Here is a 26,344-nt window from a genome sequence, read left to right on the forward strand (position 1 = left end):
TTGCCATTTTCAGAGTGATTGAGACCTTCTTCTGTAAAGTGATAGCTCTGCTTTAATATCGGTGAGGCAATGCATTTAAGTTAAAGGAGACTATGTTGTAAAAATAATGCAAGAACAACCTTGCTTCTGTGACAGTTTCTGGTGAGGCAGAGAACTTTTTGAAGTACCATCATTGTAGACTTTGACCTGCACATGACACACCTGATTTCCACAGTTCACATAGGATAATATTCTACCTCTTCATTTTTAAACATTGCACACTTAATGTATATAACATATACTGCTTGCACATACAAGTCAGAAAACTACATACTGTTTTGTACTATACTCATACTATAGTATGAATGGCTTAGGACGAATTTACTTGCTATGCCATATTTTCATTTATTTGCAATCTATTCTGCCTTATTATTCTCTATCGTATATTTTACTATATTGGAATATTTCACTTTACATTTTCCATTTCACGTGATCCACTATATTGCGTGACTGGACTAAATGATCTTACGGTGTCTATTTTAAAAATTTAAAGATGTTTTAGTAATAGTATAATAGTACATCTGTGTATTTTACTTCTCTATTTGTGTGTGCTTATTTCTGTCCTTGTGCTGCTGCAACACATGAATTCTCCATCTAGTGATCAATTAAGGCTAATTTTATTTAATTTTTAAACTAATACTGAAAGCTTCTTCATTGGGAGACATCACTGTCTTCTTCATTTAAAAAAAAGGTTGACAGAGAAATTCTAATAGATCCTTATCTCCACCAGACTGAATCTTGTCCATTACTTTCAGCCATGACAGCTGCAGCAAATATCATGTCGTCTTTAATGCACCGATTTCACCGCAATATTAAAATAACATCCATAAAAATCACAAGTAAGGACTGAACAGACACGTCAGGCTGAATCTGTGCTATTATGACGCTTGTAAGACTTTAAAAAGTGAAGTGAAACTAAAAGCATCGGGCGCTTTGCAGACAATAATAACTGAAGCAACAAACAAACAGCACCAGAAGTAACAGTTAACAGTTAGCTATTCTGAGATCTTACCTGAACATGCGATGTGACAGAAGAAGAGTAAAGCCAATAATTTCTTCATCTTCTTTTTGGAAGTCCTGGAGCTTAAGAGGTTCCGTCAAACCTTGAGAAATAGATACCGAAAGTGGGGCGTATCCTTCTCAGAAGTTACAGTAAATACACAGAGGCGCGGTAAATTTGGTTCGCCTATTCACCGAGGTGAAATTGGTTTTATATTCGACATTCGCTTGTTTTTTTCCGTTTCCAGCCTTAATAGCGTCGCGAAAACCGCACCAATTCCAGCCAGGTTGGTATTATTTTGTACAGTTAAGTCAGAGAGACATTTCACAGTTGCCATCAACTCACCAACCACTATAATTGTGGCGAAAACTAAAAAGAGCAACGCTGAATGTCCGTCGGAGTCCCGTGCGGCAGCCGGAGCGTTTAGGGACCGTCGCAAAATTGCAATCGGTGATTTTTCTGTTTGGACAATCAAGGAGAAAAAAACCCCCATACAAATACTGTCTGTTTAAGTTTATTATACATCTTTCACAAGCATTATCTAGAAGAAAATGCATTTAAAAACACCTCACAAAGAAGAAGTGTTCAGTCAACAAGAGTTATTTATATTTCCATATTTGGAAATTGCACACAGAGATTCCAGCCGAGCAACCACAAAATATTTGTCATGTGTTCTGCTGTTCTTTTACGACCATTATGTCCTACAAATAAAAAATTTAAATATATACCAGAAAAAATGCATGTCCATTGAGTGTGATATTAATATTTCTCCATTTTATTTTGAAACAGGTCACAACAATTTAATCTGACCAACACCAATCTACTCATCATCTATTTGTATGGTTGATATTGAGCTTTCACAAACATTATCTCTCAGAAAATCATGTATAAAATATTCTAGAAACTGTGACAAATCATTGAACATATTTTTGGAACATTTCTCAGTTTTATTTTGAAATAGCTCACAGGAACTTCCACCTACCAACACCATTCAACTCGTTAGCTGTTGTTAAGGTCAATATTGATCTTTCACAACCATTATCTCTTAGAAAATGTGGTAAAAATATTTCAAGAACGCAGAATACACGAGTAGCAGAAAAGAGGTGCTGATCACTGATCTAAAGCACCTGAGAAGGACTGGGAAAGCTGTTATCACTGATTTAAAGCACCTGGGAAGGACTGAAGCAAGCTCAGTCATTCAAACAACCTTCAGAGGAGAAAGAAGTAAGGAAAAGAACAAAGGAGATCCAAGTCCACTCCCGGATTCAGCCCAATGACGCCAATGGTTAGTTGAATGTTTGTTTGCTTTCATGGTGTTTAAAATCTTTCTTGATATGGTCAAGTTTATGCTAACTGCTGTTGTATTGGTGAATGATAGCATTCACTAGTGATGGCAAAAATGGAACGATCAAGCGATCGAGTCATTTGGAACAATTGATTCAGAAAAAGAATCGATCTTATGGAACGTTTGAAACATCTCCCCGCAGTGACATCTGGTGGCCAATCTCAAAATAACATGCTCAAACAGCACAGCCGTGTTGCCACTCCAAATTGTAATTTAAGGTGTAGGAGAGAGAAATAACATAGTGGGAGAGAGAAAAAGTGAGTAAAAAAACACCCTAAATATCTTTAGCAATACAAATTAACTGTCTCCTGTTGATTCTTGGTTTGTGTGATTTTAATTTTGCCTTTGAAATAGGCCGTCACTTCTCAAAATAACTTCATGACTCAAATGCTTTGTCTCAATCCACATTGCATAAATCAATTTTCTCATCTCTTGTTACATGTTGGAATATCACATTTACTCAAAAGACTGATGTGGAGTGGAATTACTAGCTCTACCTGCAACAGTCCTCCATTATCTCGAGATGAGAAAGTGACCCAAAAGAGGCATATTGCCACATTTGCGATTGAGCAGTGTTGATCCTCAGGGCCAGTGACCCCCTAATTAACTTACTCAGCTGTCAGGGAATCACCGGACCAGCTCTCCATCCTTCGGGTCCGGTCCTACTGCCCCCTGAGATCTTACTCAGAGGGATGCTGCAGAACTGTTAAGCTGGTTGACGAGGAAAATTCGCCTAGCTGTCTCACTGCCTTCATCCAGATGCCTATCCCTACTTCCCCTGATAATTAATTTAACCGAGTAGCCACTTCGGTATAGTTAAATTTAACCACCAGATACACCTGTTAACGGCAGCTTTTCCTCTCATAGATCTGGCACTTGTTAAGTTGCTAGGTTTAATTCAGAGATTATGGACATATAGACAACCTCTAGGATATGTTTATACTGGGCCAACCTGGCCCCTATGACTAGGTAACCTTTCAGAACCTTGCTACTATCATGCACGCTGTAAGTTAACTTATTACATCCAGAGCTAGATGTATAAGTATTTGTTCAGGGATAATACAAAATAGAAATAGAAATTAAAAAATAATAAAAGAAAATAGCACTTGCAATTTGTTGTCTTTAATTGCAGAATAATGCTTTATTGATATATTTTAGCAGGGCACAAGCATAGCCAATAAATCATCAGACAAATAATCAAACATTAGATAATATTCAAACCACCCTTAATCCATATCCCTACTGGTCTTATGCTTTCTTAAGAAAAAAGGGGAATGCGTGTTACCTAATGTAACGGTAATTTGGAGGGAGTAGAACAGCGGGTGGGGCCCCACCCGGCCGTTCACCTGAGCCCACCAAGGAACCCAGGGGGAAGCTGGAGAGAGCGTTAGTCCAAATTTCAGGTCTGCATGTAATCCAGTTTTGGGGTTTTGGGCCAGGAAAAAACTTTGTTAATCCATTCAGGTGTTATTCCTCTGGAAATAATAGAATCCAGTGATACTCCATCAGTCCATTGTCAAGCCCCGAGCACAATCTTGTAATCCTTAACAACGAATAAGATGCAGTTCCTTTAGTCCATTATTCCATCAGAACAGTCCTTCCTTCAGCAGACCAAGTTATTCCACTCATCCAGAGTTACGTGGTAATCATCCCCTGTGCTCGGACTAATGTCCGGATTGCACCCAGGCAGATACCCGCAACTAACTCCCCCGAACTACTTCCAATAGGTACAATTTATACATCACAGCTCTCTTTAATTTTGCATACGTGTTGACACCATACTCTAACCCACGCAAACAAATTACAGCCACGTCCACCCCCCTCCGCAAATGTGCACTTCCTCATTCCTCACCCAGTAACCTTTACTTGCCCCAGACATGTTCTTGTCCCTTTTTTCACCTCTCTCTACTGGTTACAGGAACTTGAGAAAAGTGAATGTCAGCAGCTTTTAAAAGTTGCTGACATATGCACCCCACATTTCAGCACGGTGCACACAGACTTACAACACTCCCCTATCCTATTTACAGAGCCAAAAAGTCCCATGACCCTCTAAGGGCATGATCTAAACTAACCTATTTTAACTCTTTTTGAATCACCCTCTAGTACAGTAATTCATTATCTACACAGGGATCAACCAGTGATCCCCCCCTGAAAGCATTTCCATTTATCTAATAGCAGCAAACCCTTGTTTAACCTTCCGTCCTATTTCGTTAACAAAAGGCACTCACAGCTCCCTGTGAGGTGCTGCCCTCAAGTGGTTACCCCTTAGAACACAGTTACCATTCTCTTTGCTGCACCCTAGTAGACCAGTAACATTTTACTCAATTTCAAACAACATAAAACCACTGATATATGTATATATTCAAAGAATTAAAAAAGAGAAATAATAAAAAAAAAGACATTCCATTATATTAATCAAACCATCACTACTTATAGTGAGACACGCTTCTGATTTCTACACTGTTTCAAAAATTAAAGGAGAAAATAAAAAGACATCCTTCCAATATAATCAAACCATCATTCTTCTGAATAAGGCACTCTTATGATTTCTACATTGTTTCAACACTGTAAATGTAAAGATGTAAAAATGTAAGCATTTGATTAATTCACACACATTCATTTGGTTATAGCGTACTGCATTTTAAATCACAGATTAATATATCATACCGTGCTTCTCTCATTCTGCCGCCGCTCCTTCATAATTCCATCTTTATGGCTGACTAGGCATCCCATATTCATGACCAGGAATGTTGACAGCAGTCATCCGCTTTTGACAACACAGATGCCAAGATGATTTGGAAAGTTGCCAGAATTTGCAGAGGGTCACCAAATTGGCAACACTGCAGTAGAGTGTTTTTGTGTATCTTGTTGTCACTTAACTTATGTTTTGTTTTGTTAGGGTTTGTAGTATTATTTGTATGAAAGGATATATTGTTTCAATCTATCAGTATTTGTAGGGTGTGCTTGTGTACAATATAGACATTAGTCAGTATTTGTAGGGCATGCTTGTGTACATTCAAGCATAGGCGTCAGTTTAGGGGGGGACAGTGGGGATGTGTCCCCCCCCACTTTTTGTCAGGGGTCATTTTGTCTCCAACACATTCAAATTCTTCACATGTAAGCTGTTGTAAACCCAGTTATTTTCAGCAGTATAGAAAATTACGACGCTCCTGAACGCACCATCCGTACTCAGCCGAGAGTTGCACAGACATGCAGCACACCTTCATGAGGTTAAAAAAAAAAACAACAAAAAAAAACGTGCCAATTGGAAGCTCCGACCAGAGGTGTGCAGGGGCAAAATTTTGGCCCGGGAGAATTAGTATTATAGTGGCCCACAGACCCTACTACCTGCATGTACTGATAGCTCAACAGGTTGAGCCTTTGTCTTTGGTGTGGGGGTTGTGGGTTCAAGTCTTAGCTTATGGCATTTTGCCGCCATTCTTCGACATTTTCTCAAAGTGCTGTCTTACCAACGACACGGAAGCATATGAAAAAAGCAGGCGTGCCGCACCAGTTGGCCCGCGAGTTTGAGACCCATGATTTAAAGCATTATTATTATTATTATTTTATGACTGGAGCGGCCCAACAATAAAGCGGCCCACTGGGGATATCCCCGGTGTTCCCGATTACCCAGCACGCCACCCAGGGTGTGCATTTCCATCTGACAATGGCTGTGGTCTCCATCCCCCCACTTGTAAAAACAAACTGACGCTCTTGCATTCAAGCATTTTTATTCAGAAAGACGATGTGTTCAACAGTGCTTGGACTGAGACGGTTTCTTCTCTTGTTTAATATCTCTCCTGCTTTTGAGAAGATTCTCTCACATGGGACTGATGTGGCAGGAATGGAGAGATATGTCTTGGCCAGCTCAAAAAGATGAGGAAATACAGCTGCATGTCGGTTCCAGAAATCGAAAGGGTCATCTCTTCTGGGCAGGTATGGGGCTGAGAGATGGTGCTGAACCTGGAGAGTAAGATACTGTATCAGTTATATAGCAATAAATATGAATGGAAAAACCATTACAACCTCATTCAATCACTGTTAGTATAGTGTGTGTCTGTGGGGGTGGCCTACCTCAACAGTAGCATCAGCAGTGGCACTCTGTCTTTGAGAAGTCTCCCCCACCATGCTGTCAAATCCATCCCACAGGCTCTCCTCCTTGTGCTCACTGGGTTGTGGTCCTGTTGCTGATGTGGACGGCACACAAGCACTTGCGTGTTCATGAGAAGCTGCTCGAATGACAGCACAGCACTCCGCTGTCAAAGCCTTCAACGGCCTGGTCTGCATTCTTTGGACATCCGAATGCAAGAACTTTGAACCGAGGATCTAAGACAGTTCAGACAGCTAGGACCCTCACAACCTCCACTCCACATCGCTCTCAAGTTCTTATGAAGGTTATTGCTCAACTGAAGGACAGTTGGGCAACTTAATCTCCCACGTTGTTCAACAATTTTGCAATGTATTTGTCTCACTAAAGGAATGATTATTAAGGCTGACACTCTTTTCAGAGGAGAGCTCCACAGTTGCTTCATTAAATACAGCAAGAAGCTGAAGGCACTCGCTTAATGTGTCATTGTCAGCACTGTTTAAGGGAGTCAAGCTTGTGTTCAAGCAGGCCAAGGCTGCTGCTACTGCTTCATGCTGCTCCAGCAGACGCTCAAACATTGCATAAGTGCTGTTCCATCTTGTCTCCATTTCTTGTATTAGTTTCATCATTGGTTTTCCCATTCGCAGCTGGATGTCCGAAAGCTTCTGCTTAGAACTGGCACTAGATCGGAAGAGGCCTACTATCTGCCTAGACTGAAGATGCAGAGCATGCAATGCAGGAGTTTGCTCTATGGCTTGTTTCACCGCTAAATTCAATGTATGAGCAAAACAAGGCACATGACGTACCTGCAAATGTTGTGCACAAGCTATCATATTGGCAGCATTATCAGTGACTAAGCATGTAATGTTGTTCTCGATCCCCCATGAATGTAAGAGAGTGCTCTTTGCCTCCTTCAGGTGTTCAGCTGTGTGAGTCTCAGGAAAATTAGTGACCCCAAGTACAGTGGTGGAAAGCTTTCCATTCTCATCAATAAAGTGGCATGTAACTGCTAGGTAAGCATCCATGTTTATTGATGTCCACATATCTGAGGTCAAGCTGACAGTTTTGACCTTTTTCAACTGAGCCATCGCTTTCTCTTTGGTCTCGGTATATCTGGACTTCAGCATTGTTTTCAGTGTGTTCCTGGATGGAAGGATGTAGTTGGGGTTAAGTTTTTTTTAACAAAGTTCCTGAAACCCCCATCTTCCACAATTGAAAAAGATTGTGAGTCCTTCACAATAAGGTCAACTAGGGCCTCATCTAATTCTTTTTGCCTCCCTGTCAAAGAACAAGAAAAAGACTGAGTTAGAAGGAATGCTGCCATGCAACTTCATGTATTACATTGTACATCTATGTAACTTGTAATTGTAGAACAATATGATCTCTTTTAGTGATTGTATTTCTTGTAATGACAAATGTGAATAAATAATTTTTGATTTTTTTTTTCAAATTTTATTTTTGATCATTTATAAATTTTTACTATTGTATTGCTGTCCATTTTGTATTTCAACTTCTTTGCACTACGTGTTATTTGTGCTATTCTTTCAGGTGTTTATGGAGATTTCTTTGTGTGGTCTTCTGTTTCTGGCACATTATCTGCACACTGGAGCTGTCATGACAGTATAATTCCCCACTGTAGCATCAATACAGCTTCTCACTCCACTCTCTACCAATAAATGTATAGGTGTACAAAAATGACATGAATACATTACCACAAACACCATGTTGGCCTCAGTTTGATTCAGCACTTGGTCGTGTAGCGCTAGACGTGCAGACGTCCAGATGTTTTGTTCGCAGGTGTCTCCACATAGTTGTGGTATTACTACAAAATGCAAGCTGTTGCATGCAATGCAAACATTTCACTTTATTTGCTTCAGGAAGGTCGAAGTGCTCCCAGACACCTGACCTGGGACGCTTTCCACCACCATCCATTTTAAGTTCTCAGTCCAAAATCAACGCTCAGTACAAGACACTCAGAGAGGCAAGACTTCGCAAAAAAATTGCGGATTGCAACTGCTTTTAAATGTTTTACAGCCAATCACGCTGAAAATGATTATTTTATGTATAAAGTACTTGGATATATTTTGAATATAATAGGTATTTTCATATTGTGTAATGGTAGTATTTTATTTACTATTCAATTTTAGGAAAAGGATAACAGGATCATCGCGTGTTCACTTTGATCGTGTATTCACTTCCATTTTACTGAAACAAAAACAACCGTGATGTTTCAAACCAGTTGGTGTTCCATGGAACGCGACATCATTCTTCTGATCCAGACCTCGGAACAGCGTTTCGAATCACAAGTTCCACCGGGGTTTCGGTACGTACCAAAACACTGTTCCGATTTTGCCATCATTAGCATTTACTTCATTGATTTTATGTTAAATGATTGTAGCAGGATGAATGAGAGCTGCATCCTGGCTTTGGGTTGGCTGGTGTTTTGCTCCTGTGACTTGTATTAACAAATCATGTTAGAGGACGCGCTATAAAGCTGGGCAATGGTTACTCACCTTTCTCTTGCTTTGACGTCAGGGGCACGCCCCTGCTCCCCGTTTGCCTCACTTCCTGTTTACATTTTGCTGACAGGTATGGTAGCAGTTGCTGCATCATTTTCCCTTTTGTTTAAGGCTGTTTTGGTGTGTTGTGGTTATGGTAGCCATTTATTATCCTCATAGAGTCACTGTGGTGCGTTAGAAGTGAGTCGTACGCAGGCTGCATTTTGTGTGTGTCCAGTCCGACCTGTGAGCCGCCCGTTACCGGTAGGTCTCTTTCGCTTGCTATCGCGTGCTATGGTTCTATTGCATGCCTATAACAGCTTGTCATTTTAGGCTGTTACTTTGGCTGCGGGTCGTTCCCTGTTATCTCCTTTTGGACTGATACACTGACCGGCGTGGCCGCCGTTTGTCTGGAGCTGTGCTGGCTACGCTGGATCAGATGCAGGAAACGCTGCTGCTTTGCCTTACTGGGTTTATTTGGCCAACGTGGGTCTGCGTCGCCGACGCCGTTGGTCGACTTTGTCCTCTTTCAGGCTGTTATTTGTGTTGAGCTGCCTCAGCTTGTCTCTGTGGCTGCTGATAAATGTCCCACCTGTTGCGTATTTTAACGTTTGTGTGCATGTGTGACGGCAGGGTGTAATTTCTTTGTTTCTTTTCTGTGTGTTTTTTTTTTTGAGTATTTACTGCAGGCATGTGGTCATTTGTTTGTTAGGTATTTTCTTTGTTTGACATACATTTGTCATGTGACTGCATTTGATTAGTTATTTTGTATGATCAGTGGATTTGGTTTGAGTTGTAAAATGGATTTTATCAATTCTTAAATTGAATGTTTCAGTTTTTATAACTATTCTTTTGGTTATTAAGTAGTTTTCCTCAGTGTTTGTAATTATTTTATTGTGTTAATTGAGTTTCTTTTTGGAACCCTGCTAATGAATATCCCTTCCCTTTATTATTTGTAGGAGCAGTGGGCCTACGGTGGTGGGAATTGGTGTCGCAGGGTGGTGGGAACCCCTTCCTGTGTGGCGTGCTGCCCATCCCCTGGTTTTGTTTTGATTTCTTCATTTAGGTGTGTGTGTGTGTGCATGTTCACGTGCGAGTGGGGAGATTTTTCCTGGGCTCCTTTGTGATGCCCGTCGGCCCAAACCCCTGCCATAGAGCCCCCAGCTCTGATTAGTCCCTTGAAATAATCATTTAGCAGCTTGGTGTGAATGGTTGCTTTTAAACAGGTTTTTTTTTTTTAACAAGAGTATTTTTGATATTGTTAAATAAAAATTTATATTGTTGCCTTCATTGGAATCACGTCTCCTGCCTCATTAGTAGAACGAACCTGAGTTGCCTTCTCATTAGTATTGGTTATAGCTCCCTGGGTGAAAGTCCCGGGGTGGCGTTGTCCGCCTGGTGTCTACAGTTGGTAGTTGTAGCACCCTAATTCTTCTCATTGAAGCCCTCCTCCACTCGCCACATAAGTTTGAATTAAGATATATCATTTTGAGTTTCAGTAAAGCAAAATATAGTGTGTATATATGTGTGTATGTTAAATTTCTAAACTTTACTAAAAAAAAAAATTTTCCTGTCTTTAAAGGTTTACAACCTATTGCTATTGAAATACTATGACCAGCTAAAAGGAAAATAAAAAGTTTGAGTTGTAATCCTGAATTGAGTTGTCCTCGCGTCCTTTGAACTGAAAGAGGTGGACTTGACAGTGGTGCTGGTGTCCAAATGGTGGTGTCCTCCTTCTTTTGGTGTACTGTGCGCCCGGGGAATTGGTTCACGTCGAGAGTGTGTCATGTGTGCTTGGGCTGTCTTTATATTATTTTGGGGTACTCCCTTCACTACGGTGGCCGAGACCCGCCATCGCTGCAAACAAAACAACCGCTGCAAATAAAAAGAAACACCGCTGCAAATAAAAAAGAAACACCGCTGCAAATAAAAAAGAAACACCGCTGCAAATAAAAGAAACACTGCAAACAAAAAGAAACGCCGCTGCAAATAAAAAGAAACGCTGCAAATAAAAAAAGCCACAACGAAAGTGGATTACTGGGGATTATTTTTGCCGATACACCGGTGTGAGAAGAAGTAGAAACAAGAACAGGAGTACGACTTGGAAAATGAACGAGAAAGTAAGTGAAAATGTTAGTGTTTAATGTCACTACGTCTAATTTTTAATGTGTTATCTGGTTAGGCCATGCAGCCCCAGGTTTGAAGGTTTGAAGTTGAACTGGAGGATGCCGGTGTGTTGTTAGCCGTCAGTTGTTTCCACCCGGATGCGTTTTCGTTCCGGACTCATTCATTCTGTCCGCTCGGGCGGACGGGCGCCGGCGGCAAAGGATGGTTCGCCCGGGGCGCAAATCTAGCCAGGACCGAATCTGTGTGTTTTTCTGGGGTAGACACTGTTCTGGAGTGAGAGCGTGCAGTGGAACATGTTACTGTGTTTTGTTGCATATTGGAGTAAAGTTACCAAACTCGATTGTCCTCTCGTTAGCCGAAGCTAACAACACACTGGCATCCTCCAGTTCAACTTCAAACCTGGGGCTCCATGGCCTAACCAGATAACACATTAAAAACTAGAAAAGCACTCGGAGAGCGCAGACCTCCGCCAGGCCGTCTGTCTGTCTGTTTACAGCATAACTCAAAAAGTTATGGATGGATTTTCACCAATTTTTTACAGAATGCCCGGAAGAGCAAAAGTAACAATCGATTAGATTTTGGAGGTGATCCGGATCACCGTCTGGATCCAGAAAAAAATCCTGGATGCAGGATCCTGGATCCAGATGTTTCTTTTTTTTTTTCAAAAAAATCCTGGATCCAGACGTGTGGAGGTGTGGATCCAGGTGTGTTGTTAGCTTCGGCTAACGAGAGGACAATCGGGTTTGGTAACTTTACTCCAATATGCAGCAAAACACAGTAACATGTACCACTGCACGCTCTCACCAGTGATGTGCAGATGATACCTCAGTGTGCGTGTCACACATTCCCCCTATTGTGTCGACGCTGTATCACGCTGTATTGGTATGTGTATGGGTTCCATTTAGTGGTTAAAAAAATGTACTGCAGCATATAACTAAAGGCACACTTGTAATGAGTTTCCATAACATTAAACATTTTTATTCAGAAAGAGAAGTTTTTGAAGCATGTTTGGGCTCAAACGATTTCTTCTCTTGGATGCAATTTCTCCAGCTTTGGAGAAAATTCGTTCACAAGGAGCTGATGAGGCTGGAGTAGACAGATATTTTTGGGACAGTTTGAATAAGTGTGGGTAGGTATTCTTTTGAGATTTCCAGTATTCCAGTCGATCTTCGGTTCTGGGAATGTTTGCTGATGAAAGGTATCTTTGTACTTCTATCATGGCATCAGCCACAACACTTGTACTTGTTCGAGTACGGGCCACCTCCATGTCCAGCTGTTGCCACAGGTTGTCTGTAAAACAAGACATGATTAGCTTCAAATGTAAATATATCACCCCAAAAACATTTTGAATAAATAAATACACACCTGACATAGAAGATGCTGGCAAATGAGATGAGGGGCCAGGCTGATCTTCCTGTGGTGCCGAAGGTGGCCCAGAAATTCTCACCTCTGCAGCACATTCAGATTTTAGTTTCTTCACAGCATCATTTATTTTGGTCCCATTTAAGAATCCAAGGGCTTTAAATCGTGGATCTAATAAGGTTGCCAGAGACAGATGACTGGAAGATTCATAATTGTTCAAGGTTTCGGTTACTCTTTTGTCGAGTTCATGACGCAGTTTTTTTCCAACTGATGTTTCCAGAGATGGAGCACATTTTTGCATTGTATGATGAAGCATTTTCATCATCGGGATTATTTTGCTCCCACTCACTCGCTTCTCCTCTGAAAGCTCCACAGTAGCAGCATTAAAAGGGGCAAGCACAATCAGGACTTCTGCAATGATGTCATGCTCCTCTCCAGTAAGTGCAGGCAATGGTGTTTTTAAAGATGCCAGACTCACTCAAACAGGCTGTTTTTGGCTTGCTATTCTTGACAGCATTTGGTATGTGCTGTTCCAGCGTGTAGGAACTTCATTTATGAGTTTCAGAATTGGTTTTTGCATTTGTTGCTGCACGTGACTCAGCTTTTCCTTGGCAAGAGTGCTGGAACGAAAATAGGTGACGATGTTTTTGGTTTTATGTCGGATATCAGTTAGGTCTGACACTTGATCGCAAGATTTTTTAACAATCAAATTTAAAGTATGTGCGATGCAAGGACTATGCCCGATTTTTAATAGTCTTGCAGACGCGATCATATTTGCCCCGGCATCAGTTACAAAGCGTGGAACCTTCCCTGTGATGGCCCAGCTGTCAATCAGATCTTGTGTGACCTAAAAAAATACAGAAATAAAAAATAAGTCTATGAGTATATGACAAGTACATGACATCAACAGATACCATTATTAATATTTTCAAAAAACCTACCTCAGCAATATTCTCTGCTGTGTGGCTCTTGGGAAAATATTTAACTCCCAGCACAGTGGTGCACATTTTATTTTCAGTGTCAAAGAAGTGGCCAGTCACAGCCAAGTAGGCCTCCATGTTTACTGAAGTCCACATATCTGCTGTAAGGCTGATTGCATTGGTGGAGTGTAATTTTTCCTTAATGTTCTGGGTTTCTGCTGCATATCTCTCAGAAACCATTTCCTTTAGAGCCTGTAAAGTAGAAGAAAATCTTCAAACAATAATAATTGAAACTCCTAATGATAAGTGCAATTTCTGACATATAGTACCTTTCTTATTAGCAAACCACCAATAATTTCTCTACCAGAGTCTATTACAGATCCAGAATTCCATTGAAATATTGTCAATATAATATTATGGAAATATAGTACAGTACCTTTCTGGTTGGTATTGCGTATGATGGCTCAAGAGTCTGGAGCATCTCCCTGAATCCCTCGTCCTCAACGATGCTTAAAGGTTGGCAATCTTTGATTATCATATTTATAATGCATCGATTGAGGGCCTGTTTTCTAGAGGCTTGAAGTAAAAAAAAAAAACAGTTTGATTTAGAATGTAATTAGCCTCCATAATAATTAGTGATAGATTACAAAATAATAATCCACCAGTATCCATTCCTGGTGTATTGTCTTCTCTTTCATGACGAGCTTTATAATGCCGTAGCATTGATGATGTGTTTCGGGTTGCATAAGACAACTCCGTTGAACACAGACGACATTTAACCTGTGGATCATAAAAATATACACTACAGATTTTGTCAGCCATTTAAATTGGAACGAAGTACAAAGAAATTACCTTATCAGGTGATATAAGGTCAAAATGATCCCACACGGCAGAGTACTTTCTCTTTCTCGGAGGTTCCATAGCAATGAACAGCGTCGAAGCAACAAGTGAGTCGATGGGTGCTGGACTTCCTCAAGTAGAACTGGCGCCTCGAGGACACGTGATACAACATGATACAATACGACACAGTTACTGTGTCGGTCACGTGACTTTTCTTAAAGCGATACGCTCAGTGATACAGCTCGGCTGAGGTATTGCTTTCAGTGCATGATACGTGAATCGGTGCCTCGGCTCGTTCAGACCAACACTAGCTCTCACTCCAGAACAGTGTCTACCCCAGAAAAACACACAGATTCGGTCCTGGCTAGATTTGCGCCCCGGGCGAACCATCCTTTGCCGCCGGTGCCCGTCCGCCCGAGCGGACTGAATGAATGAGTCCGGAACGAAAACACATCCGGGTGGAAACAACTGACGGCTAACAACACACCGGCATCCTCCAGTTCAACTTCAAACCTTCAAACCTGGGGCTGCATGGCCTAACCAGATAACACATTAAAAATTAGACGTAGTGACATTAAACACTAACATTTTCACTTACTTTCTCATTCATTTTCCAAGTCGTACTCCTGTTCTTGTTTCTACTTCTTCGTCTTCTTCTTCTCACACCGGTGTATCGGCAAAAATAATCCCCAGTAATCCACTTTCGTTGTGGCTTTTTTATTTGCAGCGGCGTTTCTTTTTGTTTGCAGTGTTTCTTTTATTTGCAGCAGCGTTTCTTTTTATTTGCAGCGTTTCTTTTTTATTTGCAGCGTTTCTTTTTATTTGCAGCGTTTCTTTATTATTTGCAGCGGTGTTTCTTTTTATTTGCAGCGTTTGTTTTATTTGCAGCGATGGCGGGTCTCGGCCACCGTACTTCACCTTCACTGGCCCTGTCCACCTGGCCGCCAGCAACTGATTAGATTTCTTTTCCTTTGACCCCTAGTGTGAATGGTGTTTATCGATTTTAATCTGTTTTTTTTTTTTGTTGAGAAAATTATAATAAATTGTTTTAATTTGGACGCACGTCTCAAGCCTCAGGAAGTAACGTGTGTGCCTCCCATATTGGAGACCAATAATTCTCTGGGTGAAATTTCCAGGGTGGCGTTGTCAGGCACTTGATCTCAATTTTGAAATCGTAGAATGTGTGTTGTATGCATGTAGATTCGCACCGTGACATAAACATGCAGTATGTGTTCAAACTATGAGAATAATAAAGTTTTTCTTGTACCTGTGGTTAGACTTGCAACCAATCAGATTGTTTTGTATGATGAACAAGACACTAAACATTTAAATTGTCTATTTTTTTGGCACAATGCTGGACAGAAAATTTAACTGGCAAGATAAGAGTTTCCAACCCAGGTTAGTTGAAGAGGCTTCATGTTTGCAAAACAGACTCTGAATGATTTTGACAGAATCACAACTTCACTGGAGTTTACTCTCCTCCTCCAGTCTTCCCTGAGACTGTCAGGACAGATTAAGAAATGAGTAAGGTAAATAACTGGTCACATTCTGAGAAAAATTTATTATACATTACTGATAGATTCAACCTCTAGGGGTTGGCTGGATGCAAGAAAAAAACAGAATGCTGTTGGTTTAGGTGAAGGGATTTATTGCTTAGTGGCAAAGGAACATAAAAGTGATAGAACACAAGACTGGTGAGGGTTGCTAAATCAAAGAACAGAATAAAACCAAATGAAGGCTAACAGAGTTTCCCAAACTTACCTAAACCCCAAAAAAAGCAACTAAACTCCCTAGCCAAACTTAAATACATCAGCTACACCCACCACCAGTAACAGAAACTAATACAAAGAGTGCAAAAACAAACTCAACAAAACTAGTGCCTCACACTCACAGACATTTGACCACATAGGGCACGAACACTGAAAAAAATGGCTTCTTTACCAAGCCCGAAGTGTCTGTAGCACTCCCCAAGAGTGTCTACAGACCAAGGTGTCTACATTACCCCCAACCCAACCACACGTACCTACAGACTGACACACATCAACATACAAATTATCACATACAAAGAGGCACCAAAGTGGACTGATCACCGATACCGACCAAGAGCACGGTTGCAGATATATAAGCAACAGGTGTGGGGATGGCTGTGTCCGGTTGGTTGATGGTGGAGGGGAGCTGGAGGGTGGCCCATTGAGGAAGGTTGGGAGACGGGGAGAACAGGGCTGCAGTGTAGGTTAACTCCAGAGTTGTCAGTTGAATGGCTGGCAGCTGGGGTGCTGGAGAGATTCAGAAACAGCCACAGCTGAACCCATGCATGCAATTTCCCCCACACAAAGGCCCGACAGAAAACCACCCAGAAACTAGATGGCACACAGATACCTGTGGCCGTAACACTAACGATTAAAAGGAGTAATCGGCTGGTCTTTAGAGAAGAGCAAATATTATCCCCGTATAATGTTGAATGTTTTTAGGTTCATTAATATCTGCAATGCATATGTAGCCAGGTGAACTAGAGACTGCTTTTCTAGCCTGATATGACCAAAATTTAAGTATAAATATTGTAAAAGTTGTTTCTCCTGACTAACGTAGCGCTGTACCTTTAAGAGCGGCGCAGGGGTTACCCTCGCGAGACCGCAGAGACCGTAGACGCGGAAGTGAAAAGGAAAAAACAAGACACGTAATGTTGGACCGTGTAGGTGTGCGTTTTCATCCACATGGAGGAAAATATCTCTGTAAATGTTAGTTTAACGCAGAAAATAGTCATTGGCACATCCAATAAGGTGATGTTATTGTTGTTGAGCGAGACTGACGAGTGATGATTTAGTATTCCTGACGATGTTTGTAGATCGTTGAAACGAAACGTGTTCAGTGAGTCCTCTCTTCGCCACACTGAGGGAAAGACTGAATAGCAGGGCGGCGTAAGTGGTTGTTTATTGCACTTATGAATGAAAACAAAGCCTAAGGTGTTTTATAATTGATTGTTGAGTTTTATATGCTTTTGCCACGTTTTAGAGGGGAGATATGCCGTGTTGAGTTCCTGGTGTGTGTCCGTTTGTGCAGATTACACACTGGAGTGAAAGTGAGTCTTCTTACTTCTTTTTTTTTACTTTGTTGGCTGCTGGGAAAATGTTATAAATAAATGCACAGAATATTTCCTAAGAGCAATACATTATTTAAGTTACTGAATTATGTGAGTAAGGTTGTGACTGTTTAAAAGAAGTGTATTCATTTCTTTCTGTACTGTTGTTCTCTTGCCAGGAAAGTGCCACTACTGTTGTCTTTAGTTTGTAGTAACATTTATTTTGTAGTCAGTGAACCCGGTTTGATTAGAGGGTGTTCCAGGGATTACACTTTGAGGGTGCAGATGTACCAATGGGTGTGTAAGAGTACCAGCATCGTGTACTGAGCAACAGGTTAACTATTCTTTATTGTTACAACTGTAAAAACAAAAAAATCTACAATCCTCAGTGAATAATATTAACGCTGTTCTCATTTTTGTATGGGTCCAGTCGGGCAATAAAAACCCACATAAAAATTATTCTGTGTCCGGTCCTGTCATTTTATGACCAGGCCACACGTAGATAAAAGAAGGACGTACTCACTGTGATCAGTTAAGATCTGAATGTCTGTCTGCAGAATCTTAGGCTGAAAACCAAACAAAGTCTGAGTTTAAAATCCAACAGACAAGACTGCAAAGATCAGAGTGATTACAGATCTACAGTAAATATCAGAAAATCTTACTGTTAGCAGGTCTGAACCCTGAAATAAAGATGAGATGACTGTAGTTAAAATGATGGACTGATAATTTGTCATGAAGAAGTTTCACAGATTTCTGCTTTGAATGTGAAGGCAGGACAGCTGCTCTTGTGTTACTGTGTACCGTTAGTCTTCTTTCTCCACATGAAGAGTCCAGCAATGCAGAGCGACAGCAGCAGCAGACCTACAACTACTCCAATGACAGCACCAGCAGGAAACCCTGATGGAGGAACTGGAACCAAAACACAACCCTCAGATTTCATCTCTACTGCAGAATGGAGATAAATATGTTTCATTTCCAGACTCCACTGTTCTGACTGACTTACCCCAGTTAGTCCTGATCACTGATTTGTCCAGTTTGGTGATGATGTCGTCTTTGACACCAGACAGCTGAAACACACAGTCGTACTTCTTCCAGTCTTCAAGAGCGATTGATGAGATGCTCAGGTCAACACTCATCTGGAAGGTTCCATCATGGTTGGGGAGGATCTCTCCTTTGTCCGCGTCCTCATGAAGCTCCTCTCCATCTTTCCTCCAGAACATGTCGGCTATTTTGGGGTAGAAACCTGTAGCGTGGCAGGTGACCGGAGAGGAGGGAGTCTTCTGGAGGAGAGACACTGAGGGAAGATCTGGAGAGAGAAACTGATGAGTCTTAACTGAACATGACAGATCTGAGGGCTCTACTAAGAAGGGAGATTATTGGGTTAGCAGGTATGTTGAGCCTAAATTCAGAGATTTCAGTATCAGGGAGATGTCTCTCTTTTTTAACCTGCGAGATCTCCATGGTAACTGATGCTGTGGAGCTAAAGTGTAAAGAGACTGTCACTGTAATTAAGACCTTCACTGCACATGAAGGTCGCTGCTAACAGCTGAGATGCAGCCTTCAGGGCTGGAGACAGGACTGCTCTTCACTCAGCCAGGTCTGCACTCTCAAAAGAGATCAAGACTGCAAAACGCACCTACACAGAGAAAATCCAGGAGCACGTCTGTGATACAGGAAACCCCACACGGATGTAGCAGGGAGTCCAAGCACTGACGAACTGCAAGACCAGGCAGGGGGTAGATGATGACGATGCTTCTCTTCGCTTAGTTTAGTTTTGTCTTCTGGTATTTTTTAGCTAGTTTTTAGATCTCGGTTTTCATAGGTTCTTTGAGTTAGCAGCAACCCATCAGCCCTGTTTCATTTTCACCTTTTCTTTTGTTAATTATGTCACTAAGCAATAAATTGCTTGACCTCACTCATAACCTGTTGTTCTGTAACATCTAGTTGACCCTAGACAGCTGGGTTATGCATTGTTGTATTTTCACTGGATGCTCCTGTGGATAGACACAGATGGAATAAAGAACTGTTTGTACCTCCGGTTGTGTAATTGTACCTGTTCTCTGCCAAGAACTCCTAAAGTAGTGCAAGTACTTCTTCAGCCAACCAGGGAAAAAGACAGTGTAGTAGTATTTATTGGCATCTAGTCGAGCTTTGTCTGGATCCCATCTCTGTTTGGTGATGAACGCCTGTGGTTTTGGAGCGATCCATGTCAGTGTCTGCAGGTCCAGCACTATGAAATCTTCACCATCATATCCATATTGATTAAAACCCCTGATTTCTCCAGTTTCATCATCCCATTCACAGCCGCTCATTCTCTGTAGGATGTGAGCACCTAGGACACAGAGGGAGATATTATTGGTTTACTGTTACGGCTGGCTGAAATGGACTTAAACATCACCTCAATCTTCTGACTGACAGACAACCAGCACTGCTGTCAGGAGATTGCACATTGGAAAAAATGTCATATTTCATTTGGTACATTAACAGCTATGAATCATTCATATTTAGTACATTTAAAACTCTGGTCTATCAGCAGGGGCGGATCACTGATCTTTAAATAAACCCTGGATGTACTGGGCTGCTGAAGCTGAGGTAACCGGATATACTAAAGCGGACATCTTGCAAGCCCCAAAACAATGCCCTGCTGTGGTCCCCCGCTGGTTTAAACAAAGCAATCCCATGCACTTGCACGTGTTATTCTTTCTCGGTATTTTTATTATTTTACAACGTTTCTTACCATTTATTATACCGTCTTGTGCAGGAATTAACTGTACTTACAGAAAAGGGACAGGAAAGGGGAAAACCTTTCATAAGTAAGTTGAATTTATAGTTTATTTTAAGTCATTTAATATGTCAGTGAAAAGTTCTGTACAAGGTACATTTCCCAGGCATGGCAGAACAAAGCCCCTTATTATAACCTGTTACTGACAATAATTAATCATTATAATTTTATTAATTTTTAAATATGCTTCTTAATAAATATTTAGACATATATACCTATAATTATAGAATAAGTTATATTCTGATAGAAAGCAAATTATTAAGAAGTAAAAAGTTCTTATGTATAGAGGTATATATATATATATATATATATATATATATATATATATATATATATATTATAAACTGGATAATATATATGTATATATTATCCAGTTTATAATATGCCTTCAAGACATCTACATAATATATATATATATATACAGTGCCTTGTGAAAGTATTCGGCCCCCTTGAACTTTTCAACCTTTCGCCACATTTCAGGCTTCAAACATAAAGATATAAAATAAAAGAAATAAATTTTTTTTGCCAAGAATCAACAACAATTGGGACACAATCGTGAAGTGGAATGAAATTTATTGGATATTTTATACTTTTTTAACAAATAAAAACTGAAAAGTGGGGTGTGCAATATTATTCGGCCCCTTTATTTTCAGTGCAGCAAACTCACTCCAGAAGTTCAGTGAGGATCTCTGAATGATCCAATGTTGTCCTAAATGACTGATGATGATAAATAGAATCCACCTGTGTGTAATCAAGTCTCCGTATAAATGCACCTGCTCTGTGATAGTCTCAGGGTTCTGTTTAAAGTGCAGAGAGCATCATGAAGACCAAGGAACACACCAGGCAGGTCCGAGATACTGTTGTGGAGAAGTTTAAAGCCGGATTTGGATACAAAAAGATTCCCCAAGCTTTAAACATCTCAAGGAGCACTGTGCAAGCAATCATATTGAAATGGAAGGAGTATCAGACCACTGCAAATCTACCGAGACCCGCCCGTCCCTCTAAACTTTCACCTCGAACAAGGAGAAGACTGATCAGAGATGCAGCCAAGAGGCCCATGATCACTCTGGATGAACTGCAGAGATCTACAGCTGAGGTGGGAGAGTCTGTCCACAGGACAACAATCAGTCGTACACTGCTCAAATCTGGCCTTTATGGGAGAGTGGCAAGAAGAAAGCCATTTCTCAAAGATATCCATAAAAAGTCTCGTTTAAAGTTTGCCACAAGCCACCTGGGAGACACACCAAACATGTGGAAGAAGGTGCTCTGGTCAGATGAAACCAAAATCGAACTTTTTGGACACAATGCAAAACAATATGTTTGGCGTAAAAGCAACACAGCTCATCACCCTGAACACACCATCCCCACTGTCAAACATGGTGGTGGCAGCCTCATGGTTTGGGCCTGCTTTTCTTCAGCAGGGACAGGGAAGATGGTTAAAATTGATGGGAAGATGAATGGAGCCAAATACAGGACCATTCTGGAAGAAAACCTGTTGGAGTCTGCAAAAGACCTGAGACTGGGACGGAGATTTATCTTCCAACAGGACAATGATCCAAAACATAAAGCCAAACCTACAATGGAATGGTTCACAAATAAACGTATCCAGGTGTTAGAATGGCCAAGTCAAAGTCCAGACCTGAATCCAATCCAGAATCTGTGGGCAGAGCTGAAGACTGCTGTTCACAAACGCTCTCCATCCAACCTCACTGAGCTCGAGCTGTTTTGCAAGGAAGAATGGGCCAGAATTTCAGTCTCTCCATGTGCAAAACTGATAGAGACATACCCCAAGCGACTTGCAGCTGTAATTGCAGCAAAAGGTGGCGCTACAAAGTATTAATGCAAGGGGGCCGAATAATATTGCACGCCCCACTTTTCAGGTTTTTATTTGTTAAAAATGTTTAAAATATCCAATAAATTTCATTCCACTTCACGATTGTGTCCCACTTGTTGTTGATTCTTGACAAAAAATTAAAATTTTATCTTTATGTTTGAAGCCTGAAATGTGGCGAAAGGTTGAAAAGTTCAAGGGGGCCGAATACTTTCACAAGGCACTATATATATATATATATATATATATATATATATATAGTTGTGTTCAAAATTCTTCAACCCCCACAGTAGATAAGTGTTTTTGCAAGTTTGACATTTATTCTTCACCTTGTTTATAATCACATTAAATAATGACATGTCAAATAGACAAATACAACTGAAATTACAACAAAAATGTTTGTAATATACCAATTAATGGCCTTTCTGTGATTACCTCATTGACAAAATTATTCAACCCCCCTAGTCCACCACTCTTAAGAACAGAGATTTCCATCAGGTGTTGTCAAACAGCTGATGAAAACACCTGTAGATGTGAACGGAACCCTAATGAGCAGCAATTAAGCAGATTTAAAAGGACTGTGACACGTGGCTCTTCTTGGCAGTTAATGACATCTTTGCAACATGGTGAAGTCCAAAGAATGGTCAAAAAAGTTCAGAGAGGAGGTCATTTCACTTCATAAGCAAGGATATGGATATAAAAAGATAGCAAAGAGGCTAAACATTTCAAGAGACACAATTGGGAGCATAGTCCGCAAGTTTAAAGCTAAAGGCACAGTGGAAATGCTACCTGGGCGTGGTAGAAAGAGGTTACTGTCTGCAACTGCAGTGCGATACCTGAGGCGAAAGGTGGAGAAAAATCCCCGGGTGACAGCTGAGGAACTACGACAGGACATGTCAGAGGGAGGTATTCAGGTTTCATCCCAGACAATAAGACACACACTGCGAAATGATGGCCTCCATGCAAGAACTCCCAGGCGCACCCCCCTGCTGACTCCAAAGCACAAGAAGAGTCGACTCCAGTATGCCAAAAACCATGTGGACAAACCACAAAGATTTTGGGATACTGTTCTCTGGAGTGATGAGACCAAACTGGAACTTTTTGGGCCAATGGATCAACGGTACGTGTGGAGGAGAAAGAATGATGCCTATAAAGAAAAGAACACCCTGCCGACTGTGAAGCACGGTGGGGGGTCAGTCATGCTCTGGGGTTTTTTTGCTTCTTCAGGTACAGGGAATCTTCAGCGTGTGCAAGGTATTATGAATTCAGTTCACTACCAGGAGATCTTGGATGCAAATGTCACGCAGTCAGTGATGAAGCTGAGGCTTGGGAGATGTTGGACCTTCCAACAGGACAATGATCCTAAGCATACCTCAAAATCTACCACAGCTTGGTTGCAAAAGAAGGGCTGGAAGATTCTGGAGTGGCCATCGCAATCACCAGACTTAAATCCCATTGAAAATCTCTGGTGGGACTTGAAGAAGGCCGTTGCAGCACGCAAGCCAAAAAATGTTAATGAACTGGAGGCCTTTGCCCATGAGGAATGGGCAAAGATACACACGTGGGCAAAATTGTTGGTACCCCTCAGTTGAAGAAGGAAAAACCCACAATTCTCACTGAAATCACTTGAAACTCACAAAAGTAACAATAAATAAAAATGTATTGAAAATTAAATAATCAAAAACAGCCATTACTTTTGAATTGTTGATTAACATAATTATTTAAAAAAACAAACTAATGAAACAGGCCTGGACAAAAATGATGGTACCTCTATAAAAGATTGAAAACTATTTGACCAGAGTGACATGATTAACTCAGGTGTGTCATTTAATTGACATCACAGGTGTTTCCAAACTCATAATCAGTCAGTCTGCCTATTTAAAGGGAGACAAGTAGTCACCCTGCTGTTTGGTGAAAAGGTGTGTACCACACTGAACATGGACAACAGAAAGCGAAGGAGAGAATTGTCCCAGGACATCCGAAAAAATTTTTTAGACAAACATCTTAAAGGTAAAGGCTATAAGACCATCTCTAAACAGCTTGAAGTTCCTGTGACAACAGTGGCTCATGTTATTCAGAAGTTCAAGACCCACGGGACAGTAGCCAACCTCCCTGGACGTGGCCGCAAGAGGAAAATTGATGACAAATTGAAGAGACGGATCGTTGGAATTGTATCCAAAGAGCCCAGAGCAACCTCCAAAGAAATTAAAGGTGAACTCCAAGGCCAAGGTACATCAGTGTCAGATCGCACCATTCGTCGTTGTTTGAGCCAAAGTGGACTTCATGGGAGACGACCAAGGAGGACACCACTGCTGAAAAAAACTCATAAAAAAGCGAGACTGGAATTTGCAAAAATGCATGTTGACAAGCCACAAAGCTTCTGGGAGAATGTCCTTTGGACAGATGAGACCAAACTGGAGCTTTTTGGTAAGGCACATCAACTCTATGTTCGTAGACTCAAAAACCAAGCATACGAAGAAAAGAACACTGTCCCTACGGTGAAACATGGAGGAGGCTCAGTAATGTTTTGGGGCTGCTTTGCTGCATCTGGCACAGGGTGTCTTGAAAGTGTGCAAGGTACGATGAAATCTGAAGACTATCAAGGCATTCTGGAGAGAAATGTGCTGCCTAGTGTCAGAAAGCTTGGTCTCAGTCGCAGGTCATGGGTCTTCCAACAGGACAACGATCCAAAACACACAGCCAAAAACACCCAAGAATGGCTGAGAGAAAAGCGTTGGACTATTCTAAAGTGGCCTTCTATGAGCCCAGATCTGAATCCCATTGAACATATGTGGAAGGAGCTGAAACATGCCATTTGGAGAAGACACCCATCAAACCTGAGACAACTGGAGCTGTTTGCTCCTGAGGAGTGGGCCAAAATACCTGTTGACAGCTGCAGAACGCTCATTGACAAATACAGAAATCGTTTAATTGCAGTGATTGCCTCAAAAGGTTGTGCAACAAAATATTAAGTTATGGGTACCATCATTTTTGTCCAGCCCTATTTCATTAGTTTTTTTTTTTAAAAATAATTATGTTAATCAACAATTCAAAAGTGATGGCTGATTTTGATTATTTAATTTTCAATAAATTTTTATTTATTGTTACTTTTGTGAGTTTCAAGTGATTTCAGTGAGAATTGTGGGTTTTTCCTTCTTTAACTGAGGGGTACCAACAATTTTGTCCACGTGTGTAATGTTCATGAAACTCGCATACGAAGTGTCAGTAAATACAGATATTTGAGAACTGGCTGTCCTGGATTTAATGTTTACAGGAAAACTCTACAGACAATATTCAAATTGTGTTCCTACAAGGAAAATTCTAGTAGAAAATTTCATTCATCAGTAAATAATTTCATAAGGCAACCAGCTTTTCTGCCTGCAGATGTTTTAGTTGGGAAGATTTTAGCCTCACAAATGTAATAGAAGTGGCTCCAAGTCATTAAGCCTTGTTCTAAAAAACACTGAAGAAAGGCTGATATTTAGTGCAACATCTTCCAATAGAGGGACAACACATTTCAGCAGTGAAAGCATATATGAAAAATTATCTTACTTCCAGTTTGGTTTAAGCGTTTCATCAAGCTGCCAATGGTGGCTTTGAGGAAGTCCCGGTCTCTATAGCATTGGTTAACGTAGAACTCCAGGTGTTTTGGGTCGTCTTTTAAGAACTTTCTCGCCCAGTCCACTTTGGGTTCAGCCGTCTTGGTGTTGCTGTCATAGTAACCCACCTGAACTTCATCAACCAGCACAGAACCAATAAACTCTGGGATGTCTTGCACTCCAGAAGTTGCAGTGACGAAAAATTTCAAAGAGTGTTTCACTGGAGGGAAAAGAAGGTTTTCAACCGTTCAATTTTTATTTATTTTTTGGCATTTTAAAATCTGTTAAATGACAATGGACTGTAAAAACACATGTGATTATGTTAAAGACCCACTCCTAGTATACTAGTCTGCCTATTGTCCATGTGTTTACAACAGAGATGTGCTCATTTAATGTTATTATAATGAAGGAAAGCATGTATCCTCTTCTACTCACTCTGTGGTCACCCATCCAAATGCAAACTGGAGCACTTTATCTGTGCCCACTACCATTCTATGCAGGTACTTCAACAAGTATTTGGCCTCATCCAGAAACAAGGGGTGTAACCTCAATTTTGGGGCATATTTGTACACAATAAAGGCTGATATTAGTGTCCACAAAACCTCAAATGCTTGAAGCAATCAAACACAAACAGAGAGGAAAGCTTCAAATTGGCTGCTGTTGCTTCAGAAAAATGAGCCCATCCACAGAGTTCAGATGATAGAAACAGCCAAATGTGATTTTAAACTTTTGTTCCGTGAACCTTATTCACCAACCTGCACTGTCTGACTTCTGTTTCCAAAACAGAAATCTTACTCCATTTTCAGGGTGATAATGAAGTCGTGCATGCTTCTGA

The 26,344-nt window shown here is 40.9% G+C and overlaps 3 protein-coding genes and 1 long non-coding RNA gene across 5 annotated transcripts in view; all 4 read right to left on the reverse strand.

The window, feature by feature from the left end:
• Positions 1-1,445, reverse strand: part of LOC110971617 (major histocompatibility complex class I-related gene protein-like) — a 44,057-nt gene extending 42,612 nt beyond the window's left edge. For both annotated transcript variants that reach the window (XM_051956043.1, XM_051956044.1), the window contains exon 1: positions 1,052-1,445. In XM_051956043.1, the coding sequence (XP_051812003.1) occupies positions 1,052-1,100 (49 nt within the window). In that variant the 5' untranslated portion in view covers positions 1,101-1,445. The remainder of the gene's footprint in view (positions 1-1,051) is intronic.
• Positions 1,446-12,048: 10,603 nt separating this feature from the next.
• LOC127536247 (uncharacterized) lies at positions 12,049-14,446 on the reverse strand. The gene is made up of 5 exons (XR_007945237.1): positions 14,041-14,446; positions 13,815-13,954; positions 13,400-13,630; positions 12,462-13,305; positions 12,049-12,386 (listed from the first exon to the last, which is right to left on the reverse strand). It is a non-coding gene; the product is annotated as an uncharacterized LOC127536247 (long non-coding RNA).
• Positions 14,447-17,671: 3,225 nt separating this feature from the next.
• On the reverse strand, positions 17,672-18,517 carry LOC127536085 (BOLA class I histocompatibility antigen, alpha chain BL3-7-like). Its single transcript, XM_051955541.1, has 3 exons — positions 18,301-18,517; positions 18,099-18,206; positions 17,672-17,977 (listed from the first exon to the last, which is right to left on the reverse strand). The coding sequence occupies exons 1-3, from the start codon at positions 18,515-18,517 to the stop codon at positions 17,946-17,948; spliced, it is 357 nt and encodes a 118-aa protein (XP_051811501.1). The 3' UTR covers positions 17,672-17,945.
• A 469-nt stretch (positions 18,518-18,986) lies between these two features.
• LOC110946630 (major histocompatibility complex class I-related gene protein-like) lies at positions 18,987-25,757 on the reverse strand (the record flags this gene model as incomplete). The annotated part of the gene is made up of 2 exons (XM_051955542.1): positions 18,987-19,629; positions 25,433-25,757. Coding segments are annotated over 2 exons (717 nt in total), but the record flags the coding sequence as incomplete, so codon positions are not given.
• Between the last annotated feature and the right edge of the window lie 587 nt (positions 25,758-26,344).

Source organism: Acanthochromis polyacanthus, chromosome 11 (assembly GCF_021347895.1).
Source record: "Acanthochromis polyacanthus isolate Apoly-LR-REF ecotype Palm Island chromosome 11, KAUST_Apoly_ChrSc, whole genome shotgun sequence".
Lineage (NCBI taxonomy): Eukaryota > Metazoa > Chordata > Actinopteri > Pomacentridae > Acanthochromis > Acanthochromis polyacanthus.

What these genes read in the sequence shown, in the direction of transcription:
- LOC127536085 (XM_051955541.1), bottom strand. Translation starts at nt 18,517, where the DNA reads ATGTTCTGGAGGAAAGATGGAGAGGAGCTTCATGAGGACGCGGACAAA. An exon ending in AGTGATCAGGACTAACTGGG is followed by an intron (nt 18,207 to 18,300) that starts GTAAGTCAGTCA and finishes TTTTGGTTCCAG; the next exon opens with TTCCTCCATCAGGGTTTCCT. An exon ending in GTGGAGAAAGAAGACTAACG is followed by an intron (nt 17,978 to 18,098) that starts GTACACAGTAAC and finishes TCTTTATTTCAG; the next exon opens with GGTTCAGACCTGCTAACAGT.